Raw genomic sequence first — 27,146 nt, 5'->3', positions numbered from 1 at the left:
CATACATTAGTTAGTTGCTGCAATACTAACAACTGACCTCACTGCACACATTATAGTTTGAATCACAGTTTTAAACAGGAAAGCAAGCCTAATTGTTCTCCTTTCTGTAGTAAGTACTGTGAACATGGACTAGTTTCTGCAAATTCAGAGCAAAAACATTAGAGCCATAATTAGTAAGTACCTCTGCTTTGACAGTATTACCTATTTGAAAACATTTAACCAAAATGTCTACTTGCCAATCCATTAGTAAGAGTAATATATACTGTTAAACACAAAAATTACATTAGCCTGACACGAAGACCACCAAATTCAGACAGAATTCAATAGTTAGACATTTTAACACACATCCATTAGAACTGCCTAGTGTGAATTTACTCCAGAATTACCTATGTATTCAATAGCTTTTTTTCTCTTTTAAGGTTTCTCACAACTAGGTCACTCTATAGCCTGTATGAAAGCTTCAAAAATTGGGCTGAGCTATGCCCAAGCTTTATCTGTATCTCAAAGCATCCAGCAAAACTAAGTTATTGATTAACAAACAAGACACTCCGTCTACAGACCCATAATCTACTGAATACAGCTCTAGCAGTCCATAAGAACATTTTATTAGAGCAGTGTGCTCTAAAAAGCATGTGCTTTTTTCCTATCGTTGGAACATCAAATCCTTAAATAACCCCTGTAGCCCATGCATGTTATTTTTTTTTCTCTCTCTCTCAAATGAAGAAATCTCCACTGTTTTAACTCACGTACAGTTCAATCAGAAAAGAGGTAACTGCCCAACTACCACAGGTCTCGAGCTCCATCGTTGTGGACCTGCACACTGGACAGCTGCTACGGGGTGATGGAAGAAGGGAAAAGCACCCTTAGCTCCTTGCATAAGTCTTTCCCTGAACAGTATTGCTCAATTGACTGATACCACTGAGTTAATCATTTCCATGACTCAAGTTGCTTACAATTTTTGATATAGTACAAATCAAAAGATATATGCCACTTTTTTCTATAATACTACTATACATTCTATGCATCATATACCAGTAAAAATTGCTTTACTCTGCTCCAGCAAGAGAGTCTTGTGATTTCAAATTGACAACACATTTTGATTTTCAACACTCTGCTCTTCTCATTTGTGAAGTAAAACATTTTATCTGAGTTTATTCAGAGATAACAAAGATGGAATCCAAAACGACCTTTCTAAGCCATTTCTGAGGAAAAACTGCACATTAACTCTGTTTTGTGATGCCTTTTTCTAGCACAGTCTCCACTGCTACTGCAGGTGGGTGAGCCCCCACTTGCAGTCCCCTCCTCTAACAGGCCTTCCACTACCAGGCCTTCCACTACCAGCTCTAATTCTCTAGCAAGGTGTGATATTATATATAAACAATGAATTCTCGTACAGTATGGGAAGAATTCTGATCCCAAGCAGTGTTTGGCCAAAGAGATAAAAAAAGATGGTAACTGTGTCAAGAAAAAGAAGCCAGAAAAGAGAAAAGCACGGGCCTATCAGAAAGCTGGAGCAAATAGGAAGAAGAAAGTATAGGTAGGTGGCAAAGGCAGAAGAAGGGGAGGCTCACAACCGAACTGAAGTGCTCATAAAATAAAAAATGACCATAGATAACATAATAAAAGGAAATAAAGTGCATTAAAAAACTTAGAAGAGCCCTGTAATTTGGTAACATGATCTTGTAGACATGTGAGAAGTGTGCACAGATTTAAAATGTAAATGTCTGTCTCATGTTTTGCGGTGATTTTCATCCAAGAATACAAAATCACATATTGTCACACACGTGATAAAAATGTCTACTTTTACCTTGTAGGAATTATATTTCCCTTATATTTTCTAGTAAGTTCTGTGTACTTCTGATATTCACTCTAAAGTACAAAACCTGTAGCATAATTTGCAAGGTTTGATTTCAGGGGTGAAAAAATGTTATTTGAGACCTTGTAACTACAAAATATGCTTGCCATACTGTACAGAAGTGAAGTCTGGTACCACTCAGCCCTCACTGAAACATAAACAATACTCTCATTTTATGCATCTCCAGTAAATACTAAAGAATTTAACTGCAATTATGCAAAATAAAAATAATTCAAAAAACAATTTTAGGCATGATTTTCAATAAATGGTTTTCTCCAGTCTATTCTTAAGGCAAGGTATAGTATTTCCAAAAGTAGAAACAAATATAGTACTAACTAAGATTGGGAAAAAATGTCTCATTGTCAGCTGGTACAATCTATGTCCCAAGGAAAAGCGTACTTAAAAAGGTACTGCATTGACTTCTTCTAACCAAGAAATGCTACAAAAACACCTGGACTTTATCATATCCACCAAGGTTACATTTTCTTTGCTGCTCTCCTCCCTAATCCTGTTCAAGCCAGCTGAAGCTGGCTGACAACTTCACGCTCTCAAAGCTGCCTTTAATTCAGAAAGAGATCTGTCCCTTCACTTTCCAAAGAGAAAAGACTACAACTTTGCGATGTGCTTGTAAAAACTGTACAAGAAGAGAAGGACTGAAAGATTCCTGCCATGCTTCTCCCAAAATGCATTAACCCAGCTAGGACCTGCTTGAGGTTCCGTTAAGCAACATTTCACGCGACCCTCTCCCCTCAGTGGCATTGAAGGAGTTTCTGTTTAAGAGTTGTGGCACCCAGAGAAAGAAGATTTATACTGCTGACAAAACTGTAAAAAAAACGGTTGTATCATTGTGCATACCATTCTCTGAAACTAATTTCCTAAACTGCACATGACATTTTATAGTGTGTTTCCTTGAGACTGCACTTTAAACAGTTACTTTCAAACTTCGCCGTTCTCATCAAGTAGTTGGTATTGAATTAGCTAAACATAAACTATCATTTATAGATATTTAAGTCTTATTGCCCAATAACTTAGAATAAATTAGACCTAATTTACATCTATTACCCTTCTGTCAAAGAAGACTCTCAGTCTTTTTATGTTGCCATTCAGGGATGGACAGAGATGTGTTAACATGTACAAATACACTTCATTGCTCTTTTTCCAGTTCTTTCACAGCCATCAAACCCACAAAAAATAAATTTGAGAATAGCTGAACTCTTTTAGGCTGATAGCCAACATCTGTAGAGACAATTTTGACCTTGAAATATTGTTTAGAAAAATGCAAAATTTTAAAAAAAGAAAGAAAGAAAGAAAGAAAAAGCAGACTGACATCTGGACAAAATCTTAAGAAGAAACTTGATGAAACTTCCAAGAGAAACTAGCAAAGAAAAACATCATTTAATGGAAAAATAGCCATTATACCTACAAAAACAAATAAGCTTGGAAATAGTCGATCCCCTCTTGTGCTGAAATTACTGGCCCATATTGCTGTCATTTCTGTTTGAACTGCCTTATACCTATTTTTGTCTCAGTTTATATTCAGATTGTAAACTTTTCAAGCAGGTTCTATACTTTTTATTTCTGTACAGTATTTCTGCTGCTACTTGCTCCTTTTGATAGTGGATTTGAAGTGTTTGGACAATGGAAAATAATAGTGAATAATGAAAATAAGACATGTCTATTACACTTGTGAAAAAGTATATAATGAGGTGATTAAACTTATGTAAGTTATACTAAAACATTGATTTTTTTAAGAGATAAGAACACACATATCTAACATTTTCTAATCAGTATTAATTTTACTAAATCACCTTGCCAAACTTAATGAACAGAAAATACAGGTTTCATGGAATATATAGGTTTATTTCATTAACTGAAGCCTTTTAAACTTTGAAAATATTACTGATAATGTGCATGCATGCCTATTTCTTTCTATGAATGTAATATACACATCACATGTCCAAACTGGAGAATAGAAGATTCAAGTACTAGCATTAAGTGGTAAGATACATTGCCAGTCAAAAAATATAACTGAAACAGTTAAAATTGATATAGTATCTTAGCATAATACTGTATTTTAAAAAAAATCACACAAAAGTTGTCATATGTCACAGAACTAGTAACATACAGAAAGCAGGATATTTGGAGTTAAGATTAAATCTAAACATCTGAAGGCACAAATGGTACTAAAGTGAACTACGAAATATGACTTAAAATGGTATCATGAAAGGAGAAGAATATGTTTTCAAAAATCTTCTACCACCACTATATCAGGTGCACAACATTCTGCACCCTTCTTCACTGGCAACAGCCTGCTTCTTGCCTCCCCTTTGTATTGCTTTGGTAGGAACATGGGAGACATCATTACATGTGAAAAATTGTACTTTATGTGCTCAGTCCTAGCAGCTTTCTGACAGAAGCAACTGCATGGAAAGTAATGCCCATCCTTTGAAGTTTGTGATGGAGTATATCTAGCACATATGGAAACTTCATAGATTTTACCAGCCAATGTCTGTCAAGCTTTTAATGAATATGTAGAAAAATTATTTTCAGATGTTTATAATCTAACCAAATTTAGGTGTATTATAGGTGCTGAAGATACAGAAACCAATCTGTTGTCAACCTTCATGCTCCCTGAACTGTGGAGCTTCTGAGTAACATAATTGTAAGAATTGCCTTTAATGTATGTGAATCTATGTATTTTTCCTCAATATGCCATTAAAACAGATAGAATACAATAAAATAAAATAATCAGATTTAGGAAGACATATGAGCTGGAGAATTTTATCTTAACAATCATGAAAATGGCATCTAGAACCCAATAATAGTAGTCAAGCAATTATGATACTGGTTTGTGCTATCAGCGGTGGCTATAATGAATAATTTTATAGACTTCACGCAAATTGAGAGAAAAATTGTTTCAGTATTAGAGCTACCGTACATCTCTCATCTGCCATTAGAAATCCTCTTTTCAGGCTTCTCTAATTTTTCAGCTGTGAATACTGCAGCTTAAAATTGTAAGGAATTATGTTTCTGCAATTTGTTACATTACTTTTACATTAGGGTAATTCCATAAATAACTGGATTTAGATGGTTATAAACTCAGGAGTTCAGAATTGGACAGAAATATTCTTTCTGTACCAACAAAGGTCTTACAAGTTGCAATATTTGAAATTGCAGAAGCTAAATGAAAAGTTATCATCTCAAAGAACCTTTGACTTAATACTTTCAAGTATTATGCGCTTATATACATATATATATATATGCATATATGTACACCAAATTTGAAGTTTGTTAGCACTCAGGCACAAGCCAATTCCAAAGAAAAGGAATATTTTAATTAAGATATTATATTAAAAAAGTTTTTCTCTGATAACTGTATTTCCACTAAAGGAGTCATTTACAAATACTCAATTCATTTAAAGCTTCAACACTTCTTCATTGCTTAATTTTCATGCCCATATAAGATGAAGCAATGAAGTGCTAAACTTTTGTTGTTACAGTATAAAACATCAAAGAACTCGGGACATTTAAAGACTAATCTCAGCTCAGAGGAGCTTCTGTACTTCCTAAACTGGACTATCTGATTCAAGTTTTATAGCTTCATTACAGTGAAATACTCATCTTCAAAGAGTGAAATGGGAAAATGGTAGGCACCTCTGGGTTTTAAGAGCTCCGAAGCATACGAAAACCTGTTTGAGGCAATCAGGTAGCTGGGGAACTGTGAAGCTTGCATCTCCCCTGGGCAATAGGAACCAAAAGCAGCTGTTAAGTCTGACAAATTCTTAAATGTTTTTAAAGCTCACAGACATAAACCAGTTTAGTGCTTAGCCAGATTAGTGCTTCAGTGGTTGCTTAATCATTTACTATGCATAGCGTTTGTGAATGCTGCAGTGTTAAATTAGCTAAGCTCTAAAGACAGTTTACATAATCAAGCATTAAACTTCAAGTAGATAAGCAAGGTCATTGCCGCCCCTAGTGCCAAGAAGAGCTCCCAAGTACTGTGAGATTTCTGGCCTAGTTAGCATATTTGCAAAGTTCTTATTGGACTATCTTGGCAATTATAAAAGCCTACTTCTCTATAGAAAAACTGAGGAATTTTACAAGAGAAAAGCAGCAGTATTTTCTTTTTCTGATTTTTTTTTCTGATCTGTAAGACAGAAAAAAAATATATACTTGTTGCAAAAACTCTTTCTACTAAGGTCTAAATTACCAAAAGACAAGTAAACTGAAGTTGCATGGAAAAAACACTCATGGATTTAACAGACACTATGTAAATAATTTGCCTAAAATTGTTCTGTTTGTCTTTAAAAAGTATCTAGTGCAAAGCACCAACCCTTCAGGGTCTATCTTACATGATAATATCTTTCTATGATATACCTTAGAGCCGCTTCTGACAACAGACTTTTTTACTGGGTCTTGTGAAGTCTCTGTGGCATTTTCTGACCCAACAAATATATTCTCAGAAAAAAAACCTCACAGCAAGCTAGCCATACCTTCAAAGGCCACAGGAGATGAAAATATACTTAGTTTTCTAGAATTAGTCCTTTGGATCGCACTGCTCACATGAATCCTACTTAAACCTTTTTGCTCTGATCCATCAGTGTCTACTTTATGATCATATCTGTGCCTTTATCCTTTTTCTCCTTTTCCATTTGAAAAGGGAAACAACAGAATAAGATCAATCATCCATTAGTTAACTTTGATGATACAAAATGCCTCAGAACAACAGAAGGAGGATGGACTACGCAATCCATGAGGGCGGTATGTCTTCAAGAAACACAGTTATCCACAAGGCATGAAACCAATCTTTCTTATTTTTTTATATATATATCTCCACATGGATTCATAGTTTCTCATACTGTAAAGCTAGCAGAGATCATAAAGTTTCATTTCTTCTAAACCCTACCCATTAAATTTCCCCTAGTGTCCCTTATTAAGATAATTAACTTGTAATGATTAAATTTTATCTTCCAGAAATGTTTCCAGTCTTGTGCTGAAAACATCAAGAAATACAGAATTTATTTGTTAGTTTGTTCCACTATGTACGGGGGAGGGACAGGGAAAAGATTTTGATTAAAGACAGATTGACCATCGTTTAGTAGCTTTTGCTTTTTGATTCATTTCAGACAGCAAGAACTCTATCACTTCTCTTAATCCACAGAAAGTGTTCTACAAATTGTGACACCTCGACTCTGGTTTGATAACTGTATTTTGAGAAGCAGCATCTGATAACAGAAAATGACAAATTGTATTAACTAAGAAGAAAATCTTCCTCCCACATGATTGAAATACCTCAGGATCTTTCTCCCAAAGAAAGAAGTTTCTTATTGCTTAATCTACTTTAAAAAGCCAAGTTCTTAAAAGTATCTTGACACCAGCTGTACACAAAGTCACTGTCACTTATGAAACTTGCCTCAAATATTTAACAGGTGCCAATTTCTACCTATTTCATCCACTAGTGGATATGGTAAAACTACCAGAAATAAAAGCCTAAAGAATGTCTAGTAACACATGACTTATAATATTTTCACTATAGTATCTACAGAATCAGACATTCTCTGTAAACAGTCCTGAACACATTCAGCTGTCTAAAGGTAGGCAGGTTTTTGTTCTGTTGAATGAGAAAGAGTATTATATGACACATTGCTCTACACTGGTGCCAACTGTGGGCCTGTGACAAGTTTCCTTGCTCCCTAGGTTCACTTATCTTCTAGGGAAGACATTGATTCTGTGAATGTAAAAGCAGTTGAAGCTGCTTTCACCCACTTGGGCAAGATTAGACTAAATACAAATCCACAGGCTGAAGAGCAAGCCAATGGAAACTAAAGATAGGATGAACTGAATTTTGCAGGTATCTTCTGAAATCTGCTGATACAAGCACATTTTCTGAGAAAGAAGAATCCTGAAACATTCAGGTTGAATGAGAAAATTGAGAAAAGTTTGACCAGTGCAGTCAGGCTAGGGCTAAAATCCATAAAGAAGAGCAAAAGGAGGATAATTGTATGAGAAGGAAATAGCAGGACAGCAACACAGGGAATAACATCCAGTAGAGTAAGGGGCTTTGTTTCCTCTGTCAGAAAAACACACTGTCATGAGGAATTCAGCCAGCGCTCAGGAGTTTGTCTGCATAAGTACTGCTTAGGTGAGCAAGTTAAAACCATTAAGCTATCTTGTGCTTGTTACAAAAAGCATGGAAGATAATGCTGAGATTAATGAGAATGTCTGCAACTCTCTCAGCTATTGCTGTAGTCTCTCCAACCTGCCATCTCAAATAAGTGTCATTGAACTGTTCATACCTATTTATCATTTATTCTTCATGATCACAAGAGCTAGAAAACATTTTTCTTTAATTTATTTCAAAGGAAAGCTCCAAATAAATGAGTCATTTCATGAACTCCAGTTCAGAGAAATCCTGGAAGCACCCAGTATGAGATAAAAGCCTAAAAAGGCTGAAATTCATGAAGTTTCTACCAGGATAACAGCAGTTTTGAGGTTTGGATAAACCAGGCTAGGTTATGGAAAGGGAGCTCACATAATACCAACTTTCACCTGAACAAAAAAACCCCAATATTGATTATGTCGAGTATTTTAATTAAAGTAAAAGATCTTTAATTATACCATCTGGAATATGAGAAATAATCATCATTGTAAAAAACTTATTTTTAACACTTCATAGGTAAAGAATATTAACTTTTCAATTACCTCTCTTACTGAGAAGCAGCACATAGTGATAAAGTTTAGTTCATTACATTAGAATTTTCAAAGTTATTTTATCCATCTGCCAGGAAAGTCCAAAATTACATTTGTAATACTACTACACTGACTGACTCATGCTGAGTGGACAAATGGCCATTTCCAGGCTTTCTCTGGCTGGAGAAAAGATTTCTTTTAGCCACTTTCTGACACATGACACACAGAACATCCATCTTCCAATTTTAATAGCTGAGTTTCAGTGGCTTTATAATTTGGTCGAGAACAGCATGTTATGTGCATACACTAGAGTACAGAATTAACAGTGCAGTTTCCGATTGTTGAGTCTGTTTCTAGAGTTTCAATTTAGATTTGATATTTTTTCCACAGACATATATTACTACATGTTTAAAAAATGACTAATACCAAGAGAGGTAATATGAAAAATGACTTTAAAAATATTGATAAAAAGGAAAAAGTATATTTAATAAGCTTGCAATTTCACTTTAAAAGTACAGTTTTTATGTAATTATAAATAGCATCTTGAATTAAGCATCTTGAATTAAAATCTACAAAGCAAAGATGAAAATGGAAATAGCTGTTTGACCAACCTTTATGTCTATGAGATCCATCCATGTCAGAAAACTCAATGTGATTTTCATCAGCCCAATACAGTCTACGGTTGACATAATCTATTGTAAGGGCCATAGGTCTAGATATCTGTGTTTCTATGACAACTGTTTGACTGGTGCCATCCATACCGACACGGCCAATGTGAGGATACTCACAGCAATCAATCCAGTACAAGTATCTGTAAAACAAAATCAATAGTTACTTTGTTCAGAGATGTAAAAATAATAATAATACATAATTTGTTTATTTAGTTAGTTTCAAGGATAAGACAGTAATTATTCCACAATATTTCCATCTTCCAGGTAGTTTTTTTTCTTATCTACAGGTGAGATAGCATAATAAACACTGCTTATGCATTTTAGATTACTAATATTCAGTGTATCTAAGAGTCAGACAATATTTAAATAAATAAGATTAAATAATGCATTACTGCAAAATGGTTGCTTCATACCCAGCTTGAGGATCTAATGACAGATCTCTAGGAAACTTCACCCTTTTGCTCACGAGAACGGTAGGGTATAAGCCATTGAGTTTAGACACCTCAATAATTCTCTTTTCAGTATCAGACCAATAGAGATTCTTCCCAATCCAATCAACAGCCAGAGCATTGGGAACAGCTGTATTGTGTACTACCTAGAAAAGCAAAAATTACATAAATTAACCGTTTAAATATTGGGAACAACAACAATTCTGGAGCTAAATATTTCAGAACATTGAAAGGTTGGATATAGGATACAGAGACATGCAATATGATAAAAATCAGATAATATTCCATGTTAAACAATGACATTTCTGAAGTAATGACACTTCTTTTTTAATGCAGTTTCTTATAAGAGGGCAGAATGGAGAAAACTATGATGTGGCAAGGTCAAATTACCAAATTCCCTGGACGACACACTAAATTTTAATAATTTTATGTCTTTTATTTTTCAATGTTAACTTTTTAATTTTCCTTCTGTCTTAATTAAAAAAAAAAAACACTTTTCTTTCTTTACTCCTCTGTTTATTCTTCACAGAACAGAATGGAGATGAGGCCTCTCCCCCTGTACCATGCCCTCAAATCTGTCTGCTTCTTAGCTCACCTCTTCCCTCACCAGCCTATGCTGGCATATATTTCATTTTAATATAACAGTGATGCTGTATGTCATCATGACAGATATGCTGTAAGCATACCTTGTTGGAAGGTAAATATTGTGCTCTTATTTCCAATATTCATTTTGTGAAAGAAAGAAACTTTCTAATTCTAGTTCAATCTCAATTAGACTACCTAATTAAGGAATGAGCTGAGACAGAAGCAATTCAGTGCTCTTTTAAAAAAATCTGTGCTCTATTGGCTAGGGATATGTAATTCTCAAAATTTTTTTATTAGTTGAATAATTCTGACACTGAAACAAATGACTGTAAACATACAGGATAACAAAGCTCATAATGGTAGTATGACTCAATCTTGCTTGGCTGGGAGTGCTTCATATTAACTCTCTACTCAGCTGACATGTGAATATCCCCAGTAACCAGAAAATCAAAGTCCAACTCCTAAGCTGATCCCAACTCCTAATTAGGTCTATGTAAGTAGAACTTAAGAAAAAAAGAAATCACAGAGAGCAGTAGAGCAATACTTGAAAATATTTAAGAATTTTTTAAGTATTGATAATGAGAACACTGTATATTTTAACTTATCTTCAACTTCACCACTAAAACCATGTACACTGGAGTGTAAACTTTACACATAACCCTGAAAGTGTATAATTGAATGTGCTATTTATAATTTCATTTACTATTTGAAGATATTGAAAAGCCTTCAAAACAAAATGGGATACTGTGAGATATTTTACCCCAATTTTATATGTAAAAATATCCTTTCAGGTTATTAAGTTATTTACCACCTTATAAAATCTTCTTAAAATTAAATCCAAGTGTGCACCAATTTTTTCATATGCATAGAATATTTCATTTCCTAATACTACGAGCTTCACTACAAGCTTGACGTACTACCACCTTCACTGTTTTATAAAGGTGTAATTGCAGCAATTGCTGTAATGTAGAAATGGATAGCTCTGCAAACTTATTTTGTGGTTTAGCCACACTATCTAGAAGCATCAACCACAGAAATTAGTCTCTTCTCGCTGATGATTTTTCTCTGAAGGGTCACTTTAAAGTTTATTCCCGTCAATGAGATTATCAGTGTGACATTTAATGTATATATTCCAGCATACTATAGCATTCTTCATCTGCTCAGTAACAGTTTTCATTTCAAGTTACAGTACTATACATAAAACATTGTGTTAATGTTTGAATTCATTCCTTTGAAAATTTGTCACTTCAACTGTATAAGTATCTCCTCCGTGATCAGATACAGAAGAAAAATAAGGTACCATCAGTTTTCCTAGACAAAGAAAACTGAATTAGGTATGCTGAAAAGATGCTGGCTTCTTAAAGGAAAGTCCTAGGTAATATACACTTCTCCTTCTGAATAGTAATATTCACACCAAACAGCAAATAGCAAACCAAGAAGTATGAAGGGAATAAAATAAAAAATTCATACTTCACAGGAAAAGGTGGCCAATCATAAAACCTTCTCTTATATATATATATATATATATATATATATATATATATATATATATATACACACACACATACATATACATATATATATATATATATATATATATGTAAGGATTTCCCAGGAAATCAATTACTTTATAACATCAATTGTTAAATGTGCTACAGTAACATATTAAAATGTATGTCTAAGAGATAGCAAATTACCATTTTGCACTTGATAAAATTACTGACAAAGTATCAAACACCTACAGTGTATATAATACTTGATAAATTTTACACACAATTTTTAGGTTTCACAGGTTAAAATCCAGACCAAGGTTTTCAGTGAAATGAACTGAAATGGTCATATAAAAACTATATGCACTTATTTTCACAAATTTTGCTTTGCATTTCTTGACATCCTATTTAAGCAAAAAAACTGTCAGGATGACACTTATTCTCCAAATTTCAAAGTATTACTGAAGGAAAAAAGTAATGCTTTTCATGTTCCCAGCCTAATTTTCTTCTCACATTTGTTCAAATTCCTGAAACCTTTTCCTAAAAAATGTAAGTATCATTCAGTCATTAGAAACCAATCCGGTATTTTTTTGTACTCTCCCACCTGGCAATTACAATTTGGTGACAGAGACTGACTCTTCTTGAGATAGTAAGATTAGAAATAAAGAGTCTGTGGACATCCCCAGCTTCCCCTCACCACTATCAACATTTCTAGAAACAAAATATGGACTCAGCCACAGAGGGCAAGAAGCCGAGTAGGATACTTTGTACAGTGTCCAAAGAAAATACATATGATCTAAGGATTTAAGGAATTTTGACAGAATCCCACATTTTCCTGTATCCTATTTTTTGAAAGAAAAATTATCACAGGGACTCACTAGAGCTGTAGAGTTTATGCTGTATTTTAATTTCATTTCCAGTGGCATCAGAGTTAAATAACTTGTGCTCATCCACATTCTTTTCAGTTCTGAGAGCCGTTATTACTGTGTGGAGGACAGAAACAAGGCCAACCGGTGCCAGGCATTTTGCAGCCTTAACCCTTAGAAAGACTAAGGTCAGTATGCTCTGAGTATCTGCGTCAGTCCATCCACTAAGCCACAAATGAAAAACACATACCTCTTCTCTCTGTATCCTACACTGGTGTACAATGAGGAAACAAAATTTACAGGCTCTGTTACTGCTAATTTGTTCCTTGTCTAAGAGGAAGGTCAGATGTAAGAGAGTAAGCAAAGAAGAATTTCTTACTATTTACCACAGATCCAGCAAAAATGTTCATGTAAGTCAAAAAATATGCATAATAGTGGATTTGTGAACTTACTCCACCATAGAGGCAGAACAGACAGGCTGTGCAGAAGTGACAACACTGTTTCACCCTGGATTATTCATAGCAAAGACAGTGAGCTTTTTTCACTATCAGTGCAGTGCAGGTGAAACAAACATAAATTGAAGACTACAAGAAGAAATAATATATCAGTGTATTTACACAGCTTATATACTTATACCTGTCTTTTTTATTTGGCTTGCTGTAAACCATACTGAACAGCCAGTTCAGTCAACTGCCGGTTAAGTTATACAGACTAGCTCATAAGTACAGTCCTCTTCGTCCTTATCGTTATTTGAAATAAAATACAAAGATAAAAAGGCAATTATATTTTACGAGGACTTGCTAGTTCATTCTGTATATATGTATGCATATATCGAAAACTCATAATCTGAGTTGCAACCATGAAGAAGAATTTCCCAAAATACTCAGTTAAACTTAATTCTAGTAGTGACATTATTAAGCCCCAATTACCTTGATGTCACTTCCATTCAAGCTCATTCTGTTTATACGACTGCCATTTGGTCTGCTGGAATCAATCCAATAGATGAACTCTTCTCTATAGTCAAAATCTATTGCAATCACATTGTTCAACCCCTAAAAATGGAAAAAATTAAGTCTACTTACTGAAATATGCTTGATTGAATAGAAACTGTTTGGTAGCACTCAAAAAGCAAAATATATGGCATATAGTATTCAAAATGTTTTATTCTATTGAGTATGTATTTTTGAAGTACCTGTGTTTTATGTTTCCATATATTACTTGTAAACAATCAGACTAAGAAATAAAAATTGTAACAGTAATATATGACTACAAAGAACTTACTTCAAAATGCAGATGATGTATGAAAGTAAATGAAACGCCTGCATTTTCATTCCAAATATTAAAATGTACCTATGGAGTAAATATTTCCACTTTTACTCAATTTCTTAATTACTACTTGTGACATTACTTTGGCAAACTAAAGAAAAGGAAAAAAATTTGTGACGATTTCCACCAAATGAAAGGTAAGTATTAGAATACCATCTTATTTAGGAATGGAAGTAAAATGCTGTCCTATATAGGAATGACAGCTCTTTGGAAAATGTGAAAACATTCATTTAAACAAATAAAATAAAAAATAGCACAAAATTTATCATCTTTAGAAATGACTTTTTTCTATTACTATATATTATTCAAAACTGTCAGGCTGAAAAAACTATGAATTTTAAATCCTGAATAGGGAGGATTTTGATTTTCAGATGCTGTATTAAAGGCAGCATATATGTAAAATGTGAAGGCTAGAGATTAAGCAGGCATCTGGAAGTCTCCTATAGTCATGCCTTAATACAGGTTTTGATCCTGGCTGTGTTCAAAGGAGACCCTTCACTCCTTGTCCGAGATGAGGAAAACCTTGCTCCGTAATCTGTTTAACATTCTGACATGTAGTTAAATCTCAGTTATTTGTAAGATTATACAAAGATGTTTTCAAAGATGAAGCAGCATTGCTAAAAAGAACAGATGCAGTTTGGAATCCTTTTATAACCACAATATCAATTCAATTAATTCTATTATCAGCCCAATAACCTATTCTCAGGTAATTGGCAACCTCCCTCATTAACGAAGGTCATAGCTGTACAGGGAAAGTACTGAACTAGCCACCTCTAAAATCAAGTACTAAGAAGAGTAACATTTACATTTGTTGAAAGTGAGATACAGCTTAATCTGTAAACCGTACTATAGTGTAATATGGTAAATATATCTTTTGACCAAAAGCACGATTAGGTTGCACAGACCATTATTAAGCAAAACCTGAAACAATACAGTGTTGGAGGACCACCCTCGTTTTCAAAAATCACACATTCATGCACACAGCATTTTTGTACAACAAACTGCAGTTGTCAGCCACAGTAACTATGCTACAAAACAATTTTTTCTTCTAAATTGTCTTTTTCTACTCTTAGTACACATACTTCTACAGGTAACCCCCTACCCCAAATTCTTAACAAAGGAGATAGCATGTGGATGAATATAAAAGACTATCAAGGTTTTGTAACATTTTAGAAAGCAAAATTAATAAATTCGTGAAAGACAGGCCTACATATTTTAAACACTAAAAACTTCTTAAGTATTCAGTCTGACAAAGGAAAACGGACTGCCTGCTAGTGACTGATTTTAAGTACTTTCTTTATTTTGGGTGATTTTAGTTCCAATACTTATCAAAACATCAACTGCAGGTAAAATTATTTCAGTACATCTGCAATAAATTTCTCTGTCCAGATGACACCTCCTCTTCCTGTTCTATATGTCAGTTCTGAGTCCTCCTAGCATAATTCTTTATCTTTTCTCATGTAATTTGATTTTATAAGGAATAGTGAAACTTTTAGGTATCATCAGCTGTGTTATGTCTCTCATCTCAAAGCTCTGTGTGTGTTTGTTTCTATTACATGTAGCACACTGTCCTTGGTCATGAGGTGTGTTCCTTGGCACCCTGATTTAAAAAAAAAAACAAAAAAACAAAAAAAGCCACACAGCCAGCTAAAATCACTAATAATGAGGAGGTAGACTCTCCATCTACTCTCTCTAGGGAAACCCTGGGAGTTTGATGACTACAAAAGAAGGAAATGGCAAAGGAACATACACGAAACATGTAATTCAAACAGTGGTACTGTTTAGGTACATTTGAAAAAAAAAGAAAGGAAAAAGCTGGCACATAACGATTCAGAGGAGAGTGAATGAATTCCTACTTTCAGCTTCCCTGTTTTGGGTTTATACTGAACAGTTGTTAGAATGACAAAGCACAGATCAAATGCATAGAGAAGGGTAGTTTTGCTCATTTGCCAGAGCAGTTCTGGCATTTGCCTTCATCTAGCAGATGTCTAAGAAAGGGTTAAACCCCATCCATCGTAACATTACAAGGACAAAAAGATGTCCTCACGAGAAAGACAGCCCACCTGTTCTGCTGGTATAGCTCCTCTTTTTGCTTTCAAATCTGGATGCTTTTAAAGATGCTGCATTTATAAGATCAAAGGCCAGTAGCTTCAACAGCAGAGGTATGTCTTAGACTAGGGAACCGATGTAATATGGAAACCACAGCTTCTCTTTAATGGCCGGGGCTACATGGTCTCTAGTGTAGTGAAAAGGGGCCCATTAAATTCAAGACTGATGAAGCTCTGAGCAGATCTGTCAGCATCCACCATAAAGAAAACTGACTGTTGCTCCTCTCTTTTCACAGGCTCCTAGTAGTAGATATACCAGCAAAAGAGGAGAAAGTCAGTGAGATGTAAATGAGAGGTAATCAGGAGGATTTCAGAAAAACAGACAGACTTTAACATAATGTTTGCTATGCTTAAAGAAAGTTGAATGTACAATGTAAGATGGTTAATTTTTTAACTGCCATTGTGAAGACCTGAACACATTTCTTCGGACATTAAGATGTACAGCTTACTGACACAGAAGTCAGAAAAAGCCTAATGCTATTGACTGGCATAACTGATTTTCTAGTCTTTCTATAATCATTTAATTAGTATTCAAGGAAATAGATACTTTTATTAAAAAATATTCTTGAAATCTAAACTATGGTAAGTAACTACACTTAGGTGAAGCATAGAGGCAGAGCAGAAACTGTTAAAACAATAGCTCTGTACTTACTAAGTGACTTGCTATTTTTTGCAGGTTTTTCAAAGTTTTTTTCCTGGTATATTTATAACAATTTAGAAAAAATATGTAAATATTCAGGTTTAGCCAAAAATATATGATCATTTATATAGTAAAACTTGGAATTGTGTGTTTAAATTGAAAAAAATAGATTTTGGATTCTGATAGTAATTAGCCCAAATAATACATGGCAAGACAGCTTTTTTTTTTTTTCTTTTTTTCTTTTTCTTTTTTTTTAAAGTAAAACTATACAAATTGTGCAAAACACATTGCAATGGAAGAGCATCACAAATAACACAGATGTTATTTTTTGGACTTCTGAACGACTGAAGAAACAACTGCCTGAGCCTTAATCATGTCAAACTCAGATACAACAGCCAATTTAAGATATCATAAAAACTGTGAAGGTACTGCAGTTGTTCTCTGATGCTTACAGTGCCAATTCTCTTAGTTGCATACTTTCAATATGAATAAAGGTACTGAGTTAAACTTAGAGCATGTTACTAGGATTATACCTGTTTCAACAAAGTGTAGTTGGATCCATCAGTGCTAATTTTTCTTATTTCATGATGATCAGCCAGAATTAAGAAAGGTTCCTCATCTAAACCCCAGAAGAAAGAATATATTAGACTAGCTTTTACGTTAATTTATGGAAAATCAGGAATACAATGCTGAAATACAGATGGCTTGAAAAATAAATGTTACATGCTCTGACCAATGTTATGGATGAAAGAAATATTTAAAACATTTAAATGTTCCAAGAAAGATCAATGATGCAGTATAAAAATGAACAAAGCAATCAATTAGTATATCTTTCAGTGTAATTTAGTTTTTTGTCTTTGTAATATAGGAACCATACTGAATTTTATGCTAATGTAATGTCAGAGATTAAATTTGAAATATATTTCATACCATTTGTTCTAGTTTTTAAATATCATTAGATAAATAATGAACAAGGAGATTTTCTAATTTCTTGATTTATTTTTAACAATTTCTAAAGGCATAAACTGATCCTTAGCTATAAATGCAAACTGCACATTCATATATTTTAATATTCAAAATTCGCTTTCAAGTTATTATTAATAAGGAGACTATTATTTGTTATTGTCGCAAACCAAACACATTTTGACCATTGCTTTTTGAAATTTCAATAGTCAAAACATTCTGGAAATAAAGAAACAGAGCAATCTGGACAAATCTAAATTCTCTAACACTAGACTTCAGCCAGATTTGGCTTTTTTCACCCCAGTTTTCCAGTTTATCTGAAAATATTCCTCCAGATACTCAAGCACTCCATCATGTACTTCCTATCTACCTCCTATCTACTGCTTATACATTCTGGGATGTGATGTGTGGTCCAAAATACTCTACTTTTTTAGTGAATACTTTGTATCACCTTGCATTCATTTTATATTTAATTCTTAACACATCCTCCAGTTCTTACATGATCTGAGGCATCATCTTCAGGACAGACTAAGTTAACAGGTTGTGGAGAAAGGCTGCTCTGATGCTGTGAAGAGTTCAGAGCAATTTATGCAAGAAATCAGCATTAAGCCAGCCACCACATGTTGCCAACTCCTTTCACCACAGCTATCCTTGCTACAGCACAGCTGTAACTTTGTCAGCATCACTTTTCAAATTCTATCTACTACTGCTCCAATACACAACTGTCCTATCATGTGTTCCAGCTCCTCCTCTCATTTGAGTGATCTATGGCTTCTAAATGTATCAGTGTTTTGCAAGGTGTGAGATAGGTGGAAAGCTAAAACAGATCCTGCAGCTCTCCTGTGCTTCCTCCAACTAGTCAGTGAAGCACCTGAGACAGGAATCTGAGGCAGACAGAGGTTCCAGTCTTGTCATTTAGACAGAAAATAGAACCAGTTTTTAAATTTTTTATATATATACATATATATATACATATATATATACATATATATATATATATATAAAGTTTGTGCAAGGCTGGAATAAGGAGGAGTCTGCTGAAATTGTAAGAGAACTGCCTGCCTTATGAAGGCAATCCAGCAGAAGGCAATAATGGAGTTTTTGATTCTTTCTGCTGACCTTTTCCTCCTCCTTTCACTGGTCTAATGAATCTCCCTGACTAAAATACACAAAAACAACATGAGTGGAATAGAGAGAGGGGTAAGGAATTAACCAGTGCTATTATGTACCTTGAACTTTACTGTGCATTACATATAAGCAGTGGCTGGTTTTATATTTAAGCTGGCTGACTGCTCTGGGACCAATGGAATTGGTAATTTTTACTATATTTTCCTGTTTTGTCTTTTCCTGTGCACACTAGATATATTTAATATACTGGGAAGTTAAAAGGACAGTGTAATATTCTGAAGCTGATAAAATAAACTCTAGCAGTCTTCTAAATACGTATCATAAACACATTATCATGTGACTCAAAAGTAGAAACTAGAAGTGATTTTTTTCAACTTTCCCAATACCTTTTCTAATAAAGTTAGTAATTCAAACTATCATAACCCGCTGCACTATTCACCAAAATTATCTGAGCACAACATATACTAAAAATAGAACTTCTATCACATTCAGACATTGCATCACATTCCCAGTGTTTGTTGAAAAGTAATGTGCTACCAAGTAACTTTCTTTGTCTTGCATAAACAGGTAACAACACAGACATCAGAGCTAGGGCATTGTGCAAACTATTCTGGATACAGATGTGTATTAGAAAAAAAAAAAAAAAAAGTGATACCTGAAAGAGATTTACAGCCATTTAGGTTATCAGGTTGTATTTCATACCCATCTGCACACAAGCATTTGTAGGTTCCATATGTATTGATGCATTGTTGGCTACAGGGAAACCCAGTTGAACATTCATCAATATCTACACAGGTTTTGCCATCATCCTTCAGCCAGAATCCAGGCCAGCATTTGCACTGGGAAAGACACATGCATTCATTTTGTATTACTGGTTGATTCTGTTTGGTATTTTAGTTTATTTATCCTCTTCTGAGTATTTTAGCACCATAAACTTTCTCATCTAACCTCAATTTTTCAGGTAACAACTAATTAAATTGCTATTTGTGCTATTTACTGGAAGGCATACATACATTTCTTTTATAATTATAGCTGGTGTGATTGTAAGTAGCATTCCCACCCTTATTCCCCCCCCCCCCCCCCCAAAAAAAAAATTACCCTCTCCTGTAGAATAAGCAATTATCCTGTCTTCTTCAACTGGAGAGAAAGTGAAACACATTTGCAAAAATATGGCAAGGATTCTTCTACCAAAATAATGATGAATAATGATGAACACCTTTGGTGTTCCTTATTTTAAGGTGCACATATGTTTCTTGGGAAGGTAGATGTAGAGTTTTTAATAATTTTTCTTCAAGCATTGATATTGATGACATCTAGCATTCTGTGTAACAGGTACAGTAATGTGAATGAGAACCCTGAAGCTGACTTTTATTGGGGTCTGATGACACCTGTGGTAAGCTGATTACATCAAATATGACAGTAATGCAAAATACAGCTAGATAGAAAGAAGTGAGAATGGAAGAGGAAGTTAATATCAAATGACTGAAAAAAAAAGAAGGTTCTAAAACCATCAAAGAACTATCAGAAGAAACTGATAACAAACTGAACTAGGGAAAATAACATTTTTTCAAATATAGTAGGGAAAATCAATTATTATAATACTATTAGTCCATTATTACATTAAAAATGTCAGTAAAACTGCAGAAATTGAAGACAATTTAAATGAAGATTTCTCTTTTATATTTTACAAAACAACAAATGATGCCATCATTTCACATTATGGTGATGAAATATGTTTAAATAAGAGACAAGTTACACAGAGGAACAGTTTAAAATAAAATAACTTGTATTTAAGGATTTTGAAAGAATAACTAACTGAAAGAAGCTCTCCACAATTTTAAAATTACTGTAATTTTCAGTAAGTTTTTATAATGGTGAAAATTCCTCAGGACTGAAAGGAATTAATCCTGTGGTAATTTTTAAAAGAGTTATAGTTACTGGGTAGTATACATATTATTGGGTAGTGTACATAAACAGTATAATTAAGCAATGATGAATCATTGAAACAGGTGCATACTTTCACCACTGGACAAGCATTTGTCATGTTGCCTCCTGCATTCTCTGCAGAGACCAAGAATGTGGTGTCTCCACAATGATGCTACTTCAATAAGAATTTTGCTGTATCCAACATAGTTGCCAGCTCTCTAGGCCAGGAGACCGTTTTAGAGATGGGGCTTGAATACCTTCAGAGCTAAACCAAATCTGGTTTAGCTTTCAGTGGGCAAATATTCAATTAAAAAGATGAGAAGTTTGCAGGTGAGGTTAGAGATATTTCGAAGTTAAAACCTCGAAAACTCTCTCTTCAGTCCTTAGCTTCAAATTTTAAGTGAGCACAGTGGTTAGGGTTTGTACAATTCCTGAAAAGTGTAGAGTGATCCTTTCTCAACATCTCAGACTCAAACAATGGGTTCAGATGATTCAGGAAAGACAGTCACACGCAAGCAGCTACAGAGTTTATTCTGGAACTAAAGTAATAAATACTTTGTCCTATTACTTATGTTAGTGTCTTTGACTTAGGAAAAAAATCGGAGAAAACTACTATTCCTGTGACTCACTCCTAGGTGTTTTTCTTTCTGACAACTGAAAAGCAGATTGTTTTCTGGTGCTGTGTATATCAGTATGATTTATTATATTAAAGTATTGTATGCTCTTTTCCCACAGATTCAAAATTAATGTATTGTACCAGTTTTTGTAGAACTGGCATTTTACATACTGAAAATAAGAATTAAAATGTACTTCTTTACAAGGAAGCACAATACACTGGAATTTTTATTATGATGAGGCGATAGTTAAGAAACAGTCAAGAATTAAGAATTTACATCACATTGTATCACAGTCTAATTATTCACCTTGTATCCAACAGGAAGATCCTGACAATCCTGAGAACAGCCACTAACTTTCTTACTGAGGCATTCATTAATGTGGCAGCTTTTCTCATCAGATCCATCATTACAATCTTCTTTGTTATCACAAACATCACGTTGAGGAATACACTTGCCATTTTTACACATAAAGAAAGAGCTGTTACATGACCGCTCTGCAAAAGAAAAAAGAGAACGTGGGACTTTTTCTTTGTGTAGTTTACTGGTATTTGGACCAGTTGCAATGCTCCAAATGCAAGTCTCCAACTTACCATTCCATCCTATGCATTTGTTTTCATTTAATTGAGGATCCTCAGTATTATCTCTGTGCAAAATATAGCAGCAGTTCTACAGTTTACAAGACTTACAAAGTATGGCTTCCCTGCCCTGTGGATGGTACAGGGTTTAGTAACGTGCCTGATCTAACTCTGAAGTGTTTCCTTTTCTGAGGACACTGATAACAGGCTTTTTTACCTGTTGGCAAAACAGGAAGGAAACTCCTGCCTTTGACACCCCCACCTCTCTGTCAGATTTTGTTGAAACTGGTCAATGCGTAAGACTTACTGGTAAGACTTACTGACTGACTACTTTCAAGATTACACAAGACTCATTTCCTTAGACCAAGCTAAAATGAAATACCTCAAATTAGAAACCTAGTAAATATCTATAGCATCACATATTTGATGTAATACAAAACAGAAGTACAAAATAGTAAACTGACAACATTGAAGATAAACTTTTACAATCAAGTAGAACTACGTTTAATTAAAATACTCTAATTCTTAAAGGGAACTTCTGTAATTGGACTTAGAAGCTAAATTTGGGCAAATTAATGGGAGAACTGGAGGCTGAAACACAAGAGAACTCCAGGGAATTTTCCTCCTGTAATGAATGACTTCGATCAGAACCAGATCAGATAGTTGGTACACATAGCTACAGATTTACATATTACTATATATTCCATACAAATCCCAAGGTTTGAAATATCGTAAAATTCATTTCAGTTTTAGAGATTATCTGAAAATTCTTATGTATGTTTATGATACTAAGAACTTTTGTACAGTTGTGAAGAGACTGACAATACTAAGTACTCTTTGTGAGTTGAAATCTCAGCAACAAAATGGAATTTTCAAACAATTACTATTCTTCTGGATATTTCAACTTTATATGGTTGTTCCAAATATTAATATTTTATTTGACTCACATTACAGGTTTAATGCTAGTTTTATTAATGATTGGGAATTTTATTGCTGACTTCAATAGAAATTGGTAAAACATATCTTCCTAATTTAAAACATGTAAGTGCATGTGCAGCCTCATATCCTAAACAACAGATCCTTTCATCTACATTCAAGTTTTTCAAATCAGAAAAAAAAACTTAAATAAATTTAACACAGAAAGATATACGTATATTGCCTTACCTCAAAGCAAATGAATGATTTCCACAAAAAATAGCATAATGAACTATGGTACTGTGTAATACAGTGATTAAGATCTAGGCAGAAGAACCGGACTTTTAAGAAATCACAGAATAGCATACCATATGCAGACCAGGATTCATTTATTACTCAACAGACATTCAGACCTCAGCAACATTATTTGTGCCCATTAAAAAAAAAAAAGAAACAATAAAATCAACCACATCCAGTTAGTAATTTTCTAATAAAGATATATTTGTGTTTACTGCAGAAGGAACAACCTAACCTCCCCCTTTGTATGTGTCAGTTCTGAGTATATACGTTAAATATGCTGAACATGTTTAGGACAACAGGTCAGCTACTATATGCTCTGACAATAATTAAAGCAATACTATCTTGTTTTAGTACTAATAGAATTTAAGCATTAAAGAATTATTGAGCTGTTAGCTGAGGTTTTGATTGCTCAGGATTGACAAACTACGATCACATTCTCCTTGCAAGACACAAGGAACATCCTTACATGGAGAACTGTATCTTTAAGCTACTAGGTTTTGCATTTGTCTATCTACAACCCTAAATCATTGCTTTCCAGAAAGAAGGGTTACATGTATTGCTCACAAAATTAGATACAAACCTGAGCTTTTGCATTTTATGTTTATAGGTGCTTCATCAGAATGGTCTGGGCAGTCAAAGTCCCCATCACACTGCCACTGAGAATTTAACAGACATCTTCCATCAGCACAAGTGAACTCTCCAGGACGACAGTGACGATACCCTAGAAATACGGTAATCAATGACTCCATACTTTGGACATAAAATTTTGCACATACAAAGCAAAATAAGTAAAAATGGATCCTGTTGTGTAAAGAGATATAAAGCTCTATATGCTTATACATGTGCCTGCCAACAGAGAAATCAAATGTGTCTTACACAGCACAATATAGTCATGACACAATTCCCACATATGTAAAATACAGGTCTTCAACTCTTATAATTGTGAACAGATTTTTCTTTAGATGTAGTTTAACTTTTTGCTATTTTAGGAAATAGTTAATCGACTTTTAAAAAGTTGCTATGCTCAACAAATACTTTTACACCATGCTTACCACTTCTTTCCCTTTAAAACATGCAGAACACTAACCACTGTAACCATACTAAGCACACATTTTCTAAACCCTCTGCAAAGTAAATAAATATATCAACTTTTACAATATTTTCAAAATTGAAATGATTTTCTAACAGAAAAAATCAATATATAATATAGTAAAGAAACCATAGACAGGCATTTGCTTCTTAGAACCTGGCTGTTTAAAAACATCAAACCAGTAGAAAAACTTAGAAAAGTCAGAAAAAAATTTAGTTTTTCCTTTTCAATTTTGAAACATAGAAGTTGAAAAATTCCCAGATGGATAATCACCTTTTATTTTTAAGATATTTACTTTCAAGAGTTTTAAGATTTACTTTTAAGATTTTACTTTTAAGATTTATTACACCAAACCAACCACTGACACTTATCTTCCTGTTTGGGAAAGAAAACTGTAATTTTTCCTGTATATTATGTGTATAAATTCTACCTCAGATAATCTGTACCCCTTTAAAAGAACACTCCAAGCAAGCCTAAATTTAACTTAAAACTCAGATAACCTGTACAAAATCAAAGGCAGATTTTGGGGAAGAAAGGATCAGAGACAGAAAGTAAAAAATGACTGAGAAAAACAGAAAGCATATGGTAAAGGAGAGCATGGAAGTAGTCAGCAAAAAAAGCTTAAGGGTAAATTTTTGTGTATTAAATATGCACACACTGCTGCTAAATAATCCAGGAAATCTTTTACCTGATTTGATTTGTATTTTTAGAGCCGTAACCCACAAGTTATAAACATGGAGTTATTGCGATCTCAGTTCACTGAGGAATATCCCACAAATAAACTTAAGCAAAGTATGAAGACTCTTACAAAGTAAGAATGATTTTGCAACTTTTTTCTTTAACCAATTTCAGTTAGGTCTAATCATTCTTTCCTCTTGAAAAAAAAGGCAGGTTTTAAGCTCTAAAAACTTGACTTGATTCTTCTAAGAAAGAAATCCGAAGTGATAGTAACTACTGAAACTGATTAATCTGCAAACAGAAACAAGCACTGACAAGAGTTAAATGAGAGAAGTAGAACATTAATATTTGTTCTTTCTTCTAACTACTATATCCCCTGCCATGTGGTAGAGCTTTTTTTTGCTAGCAGATGGAGACATGACATTTGACCGTCTGGGATAAGATATCCTTCTACATAAGATCTTTAATCCTCTTGTAGCTTTAGCTGTCATTTAGAAATATGTTAATGTACTACTTTCAAAGCACAGTATGCTATTACATCAATTATAATCATCAATTTGAATTCAAAAGAGTTCAGTGGCCTTTTGAAGGATTTCTTTTTTTTTTTTTTTTTTTTTTTTTTTTTTTTTTTTTTTTAATTTTCTCCCTCTTTTTACATAACCATACTTGAAAGAAGGTAGACTGGCCTAATACTGAAAAAACGTGAAGGCTTTTTGGTTGTTGGAGATGCCTTTGGTTGGAAGTGTTTATAGGCCTACAGCTTTACCTCAATTCTGTAGTGTTTCAACAAGAATGTTGTCATAGAAAAGGTCACTATCAATCCACAGAAAAAGGGCATCTGCTCCCTCTTCTACACTAACATTGCTTCTACTCTGGATGAATAGGATTTAAAGAAATCAGAAACTGAAATCAAAAAATTATTCCTATTCCTATATTAGCTTTTTGATTAGCCATATAAATAAAGTTGAAGTCTTTAATCCAGAATATTTTTCAACAGGGTTTCCCACAAAAACTTTTTGATTCCTAAGAACATAAGAAATACCTTCGAGCATCAGACCAACAGTTCATCTAGCCCAGTAGTCTGTCTCCAACAGCAGCAATAGGAGATGCTATTTAGGGAGAATATATTTGTTTTCATAGTCTCCCCAGCTTCTATGCTTTTTTTTTAATTAATTAATAAGATTTCATAAATAAGACAGGATTATAAAATACAGTCAAAACATATCAAAACAATTTTCAAAGAGTAGGAGAACTGTGAGCTTTCTATATTTTTAAAAGGAATACCCTAACTTACCTTTTATGAATGTATTTCAAACCAAAGTTTATCCCACTCAGTAGACAGACTGCTAAGGCATATTTTTATCTTTATTATTTTGGACATCAAGATGCAAAGGTCTAGCAGAGCTCTAAAATCTAATAGGGCTATGATCAGTCTACCTAGTTTCAGCCCAAATGAGAAATTAGAAATTAGATGTTAAAAATCTTAATGATTTAGATGATTTATTTTTAAATCCTGTTAGCACCTGAAGTTCATAGGAACTTTCAAAAGTCTGTTTTGGAATGTGCTTCCTCTTCTATATGAGTTGTTCTCTTTCTAAAATCACACTATGACAACAGGTTTACGATACTGTTTTAGCTTAGTCACACACCACAGTACCTATTTGATTATCAGCTAATGGGAAATTGAATTGGAGCAGCGCAACACAGCAAATGTTGCTGCAGATTTCAGTATACTTGGTGGAAATTTAATAGAGCCAGTGCTTGTAGGCAGGTCCATACTACAGTTAAATCAGGATTTTGTACATCCTCTTTTCTGTTGCTAATTCCTCCTTCTGTCTCCTTCTGAAAGTCTCCTGAACCACCACAATTTATTTGTCAGTATTTTAAGGGACCATGTATTTGTATGATGTTATAGGAAACAAATGAAATAAGGTACCAGCAAGAATACCAGCAAGAAATTATAAGTATCTAGAAGAATGCTTATATTTCTGAACTTTGTGAATAACTGTTTAGGTCTAAATAATTATTTAGGAATTGAAGCCTCTTCTAAGTAAAATCTGATCAGAGTGTTTCTCATACTCCCCCCAGCATCCAACTTGATCACGTAGTGCTGAATAAAGGAAGAAACCTATAATGAGTCACCTCCTGTAAAGGATTCTGGCATGCATGAACTGTTACTAGTGAGGAAAACAGTTTAAATTGTCACTATTGCAGGGCTGCTCGCACAGGCCACCTTTGGCAAAATGACCTTGATAACAACAACTGCTAAGATAG

At 34.0% G+C, this 27,146-nt stretch overlaps 1 protein-coding gene across 1 annotated transcript in view; it reads right to left on the bottom strand.

The window, feature by feature from the left end:
* The window catches only part of LRP1B (LDL receptor related protein 1B), a 750,266-nt gene that overhangs the window by 105,154 nt on the left and 617,966 nt on the right, over positions 1–27,146 (bottom strand). Inside the window, exons 54-60 of the mRNA XM_064515494.1 lie at positions 23,685–23,825; positions 21,621–21,808; positions 19,427–19,610; positions 17,214–17,299; positions 13,536–13,658; positions 9,630–9,811; positions 9,157–9,356 (exon numbers count right to left, since the gene is read on the bottom strand). Of these exons, the coding sequence (XP_064371564.1) occupies positions 9,157–9,356; positions 9,630–9,811; positions 13,536–13,658; positions 17,214–17,299; positions 19,427–19,610; positions 21,621–21,808; positions 23,685–23,825 (1,104 nt within the window). The remainder of the gene's footprint in view (positions 1–9,156; positions 9,357–9,629; positions 9,812–13,535; positions 13,659–17,213; positions 17,300–19,426; positions 19,611–21,620; positions 21,809–23,684; positions 23,826–27,146) is intronic.

The sequence above is a fragment of the Dromaius novaehollandiae genome, chromosome 7 (genome assembly GCF_036370855.1).
Source record: "Dromaius novaehollandiae isolate bDroNov1 chromosome 7, bDroNov1.hap1, whole genome shotgun sequence".
NCBI classification, from domain to species: Eukaryota; Metazoa; Chordata; class Aves; order Casuariiformes; family Dromaiidae; genus Dromaius; species Dromaius novaehollandiae.
The sequence above is the reverse complement of the archived record's forward strand: the minus strand, read 5'-3'. Positions and strand labels throughout refer to the sequence as shown.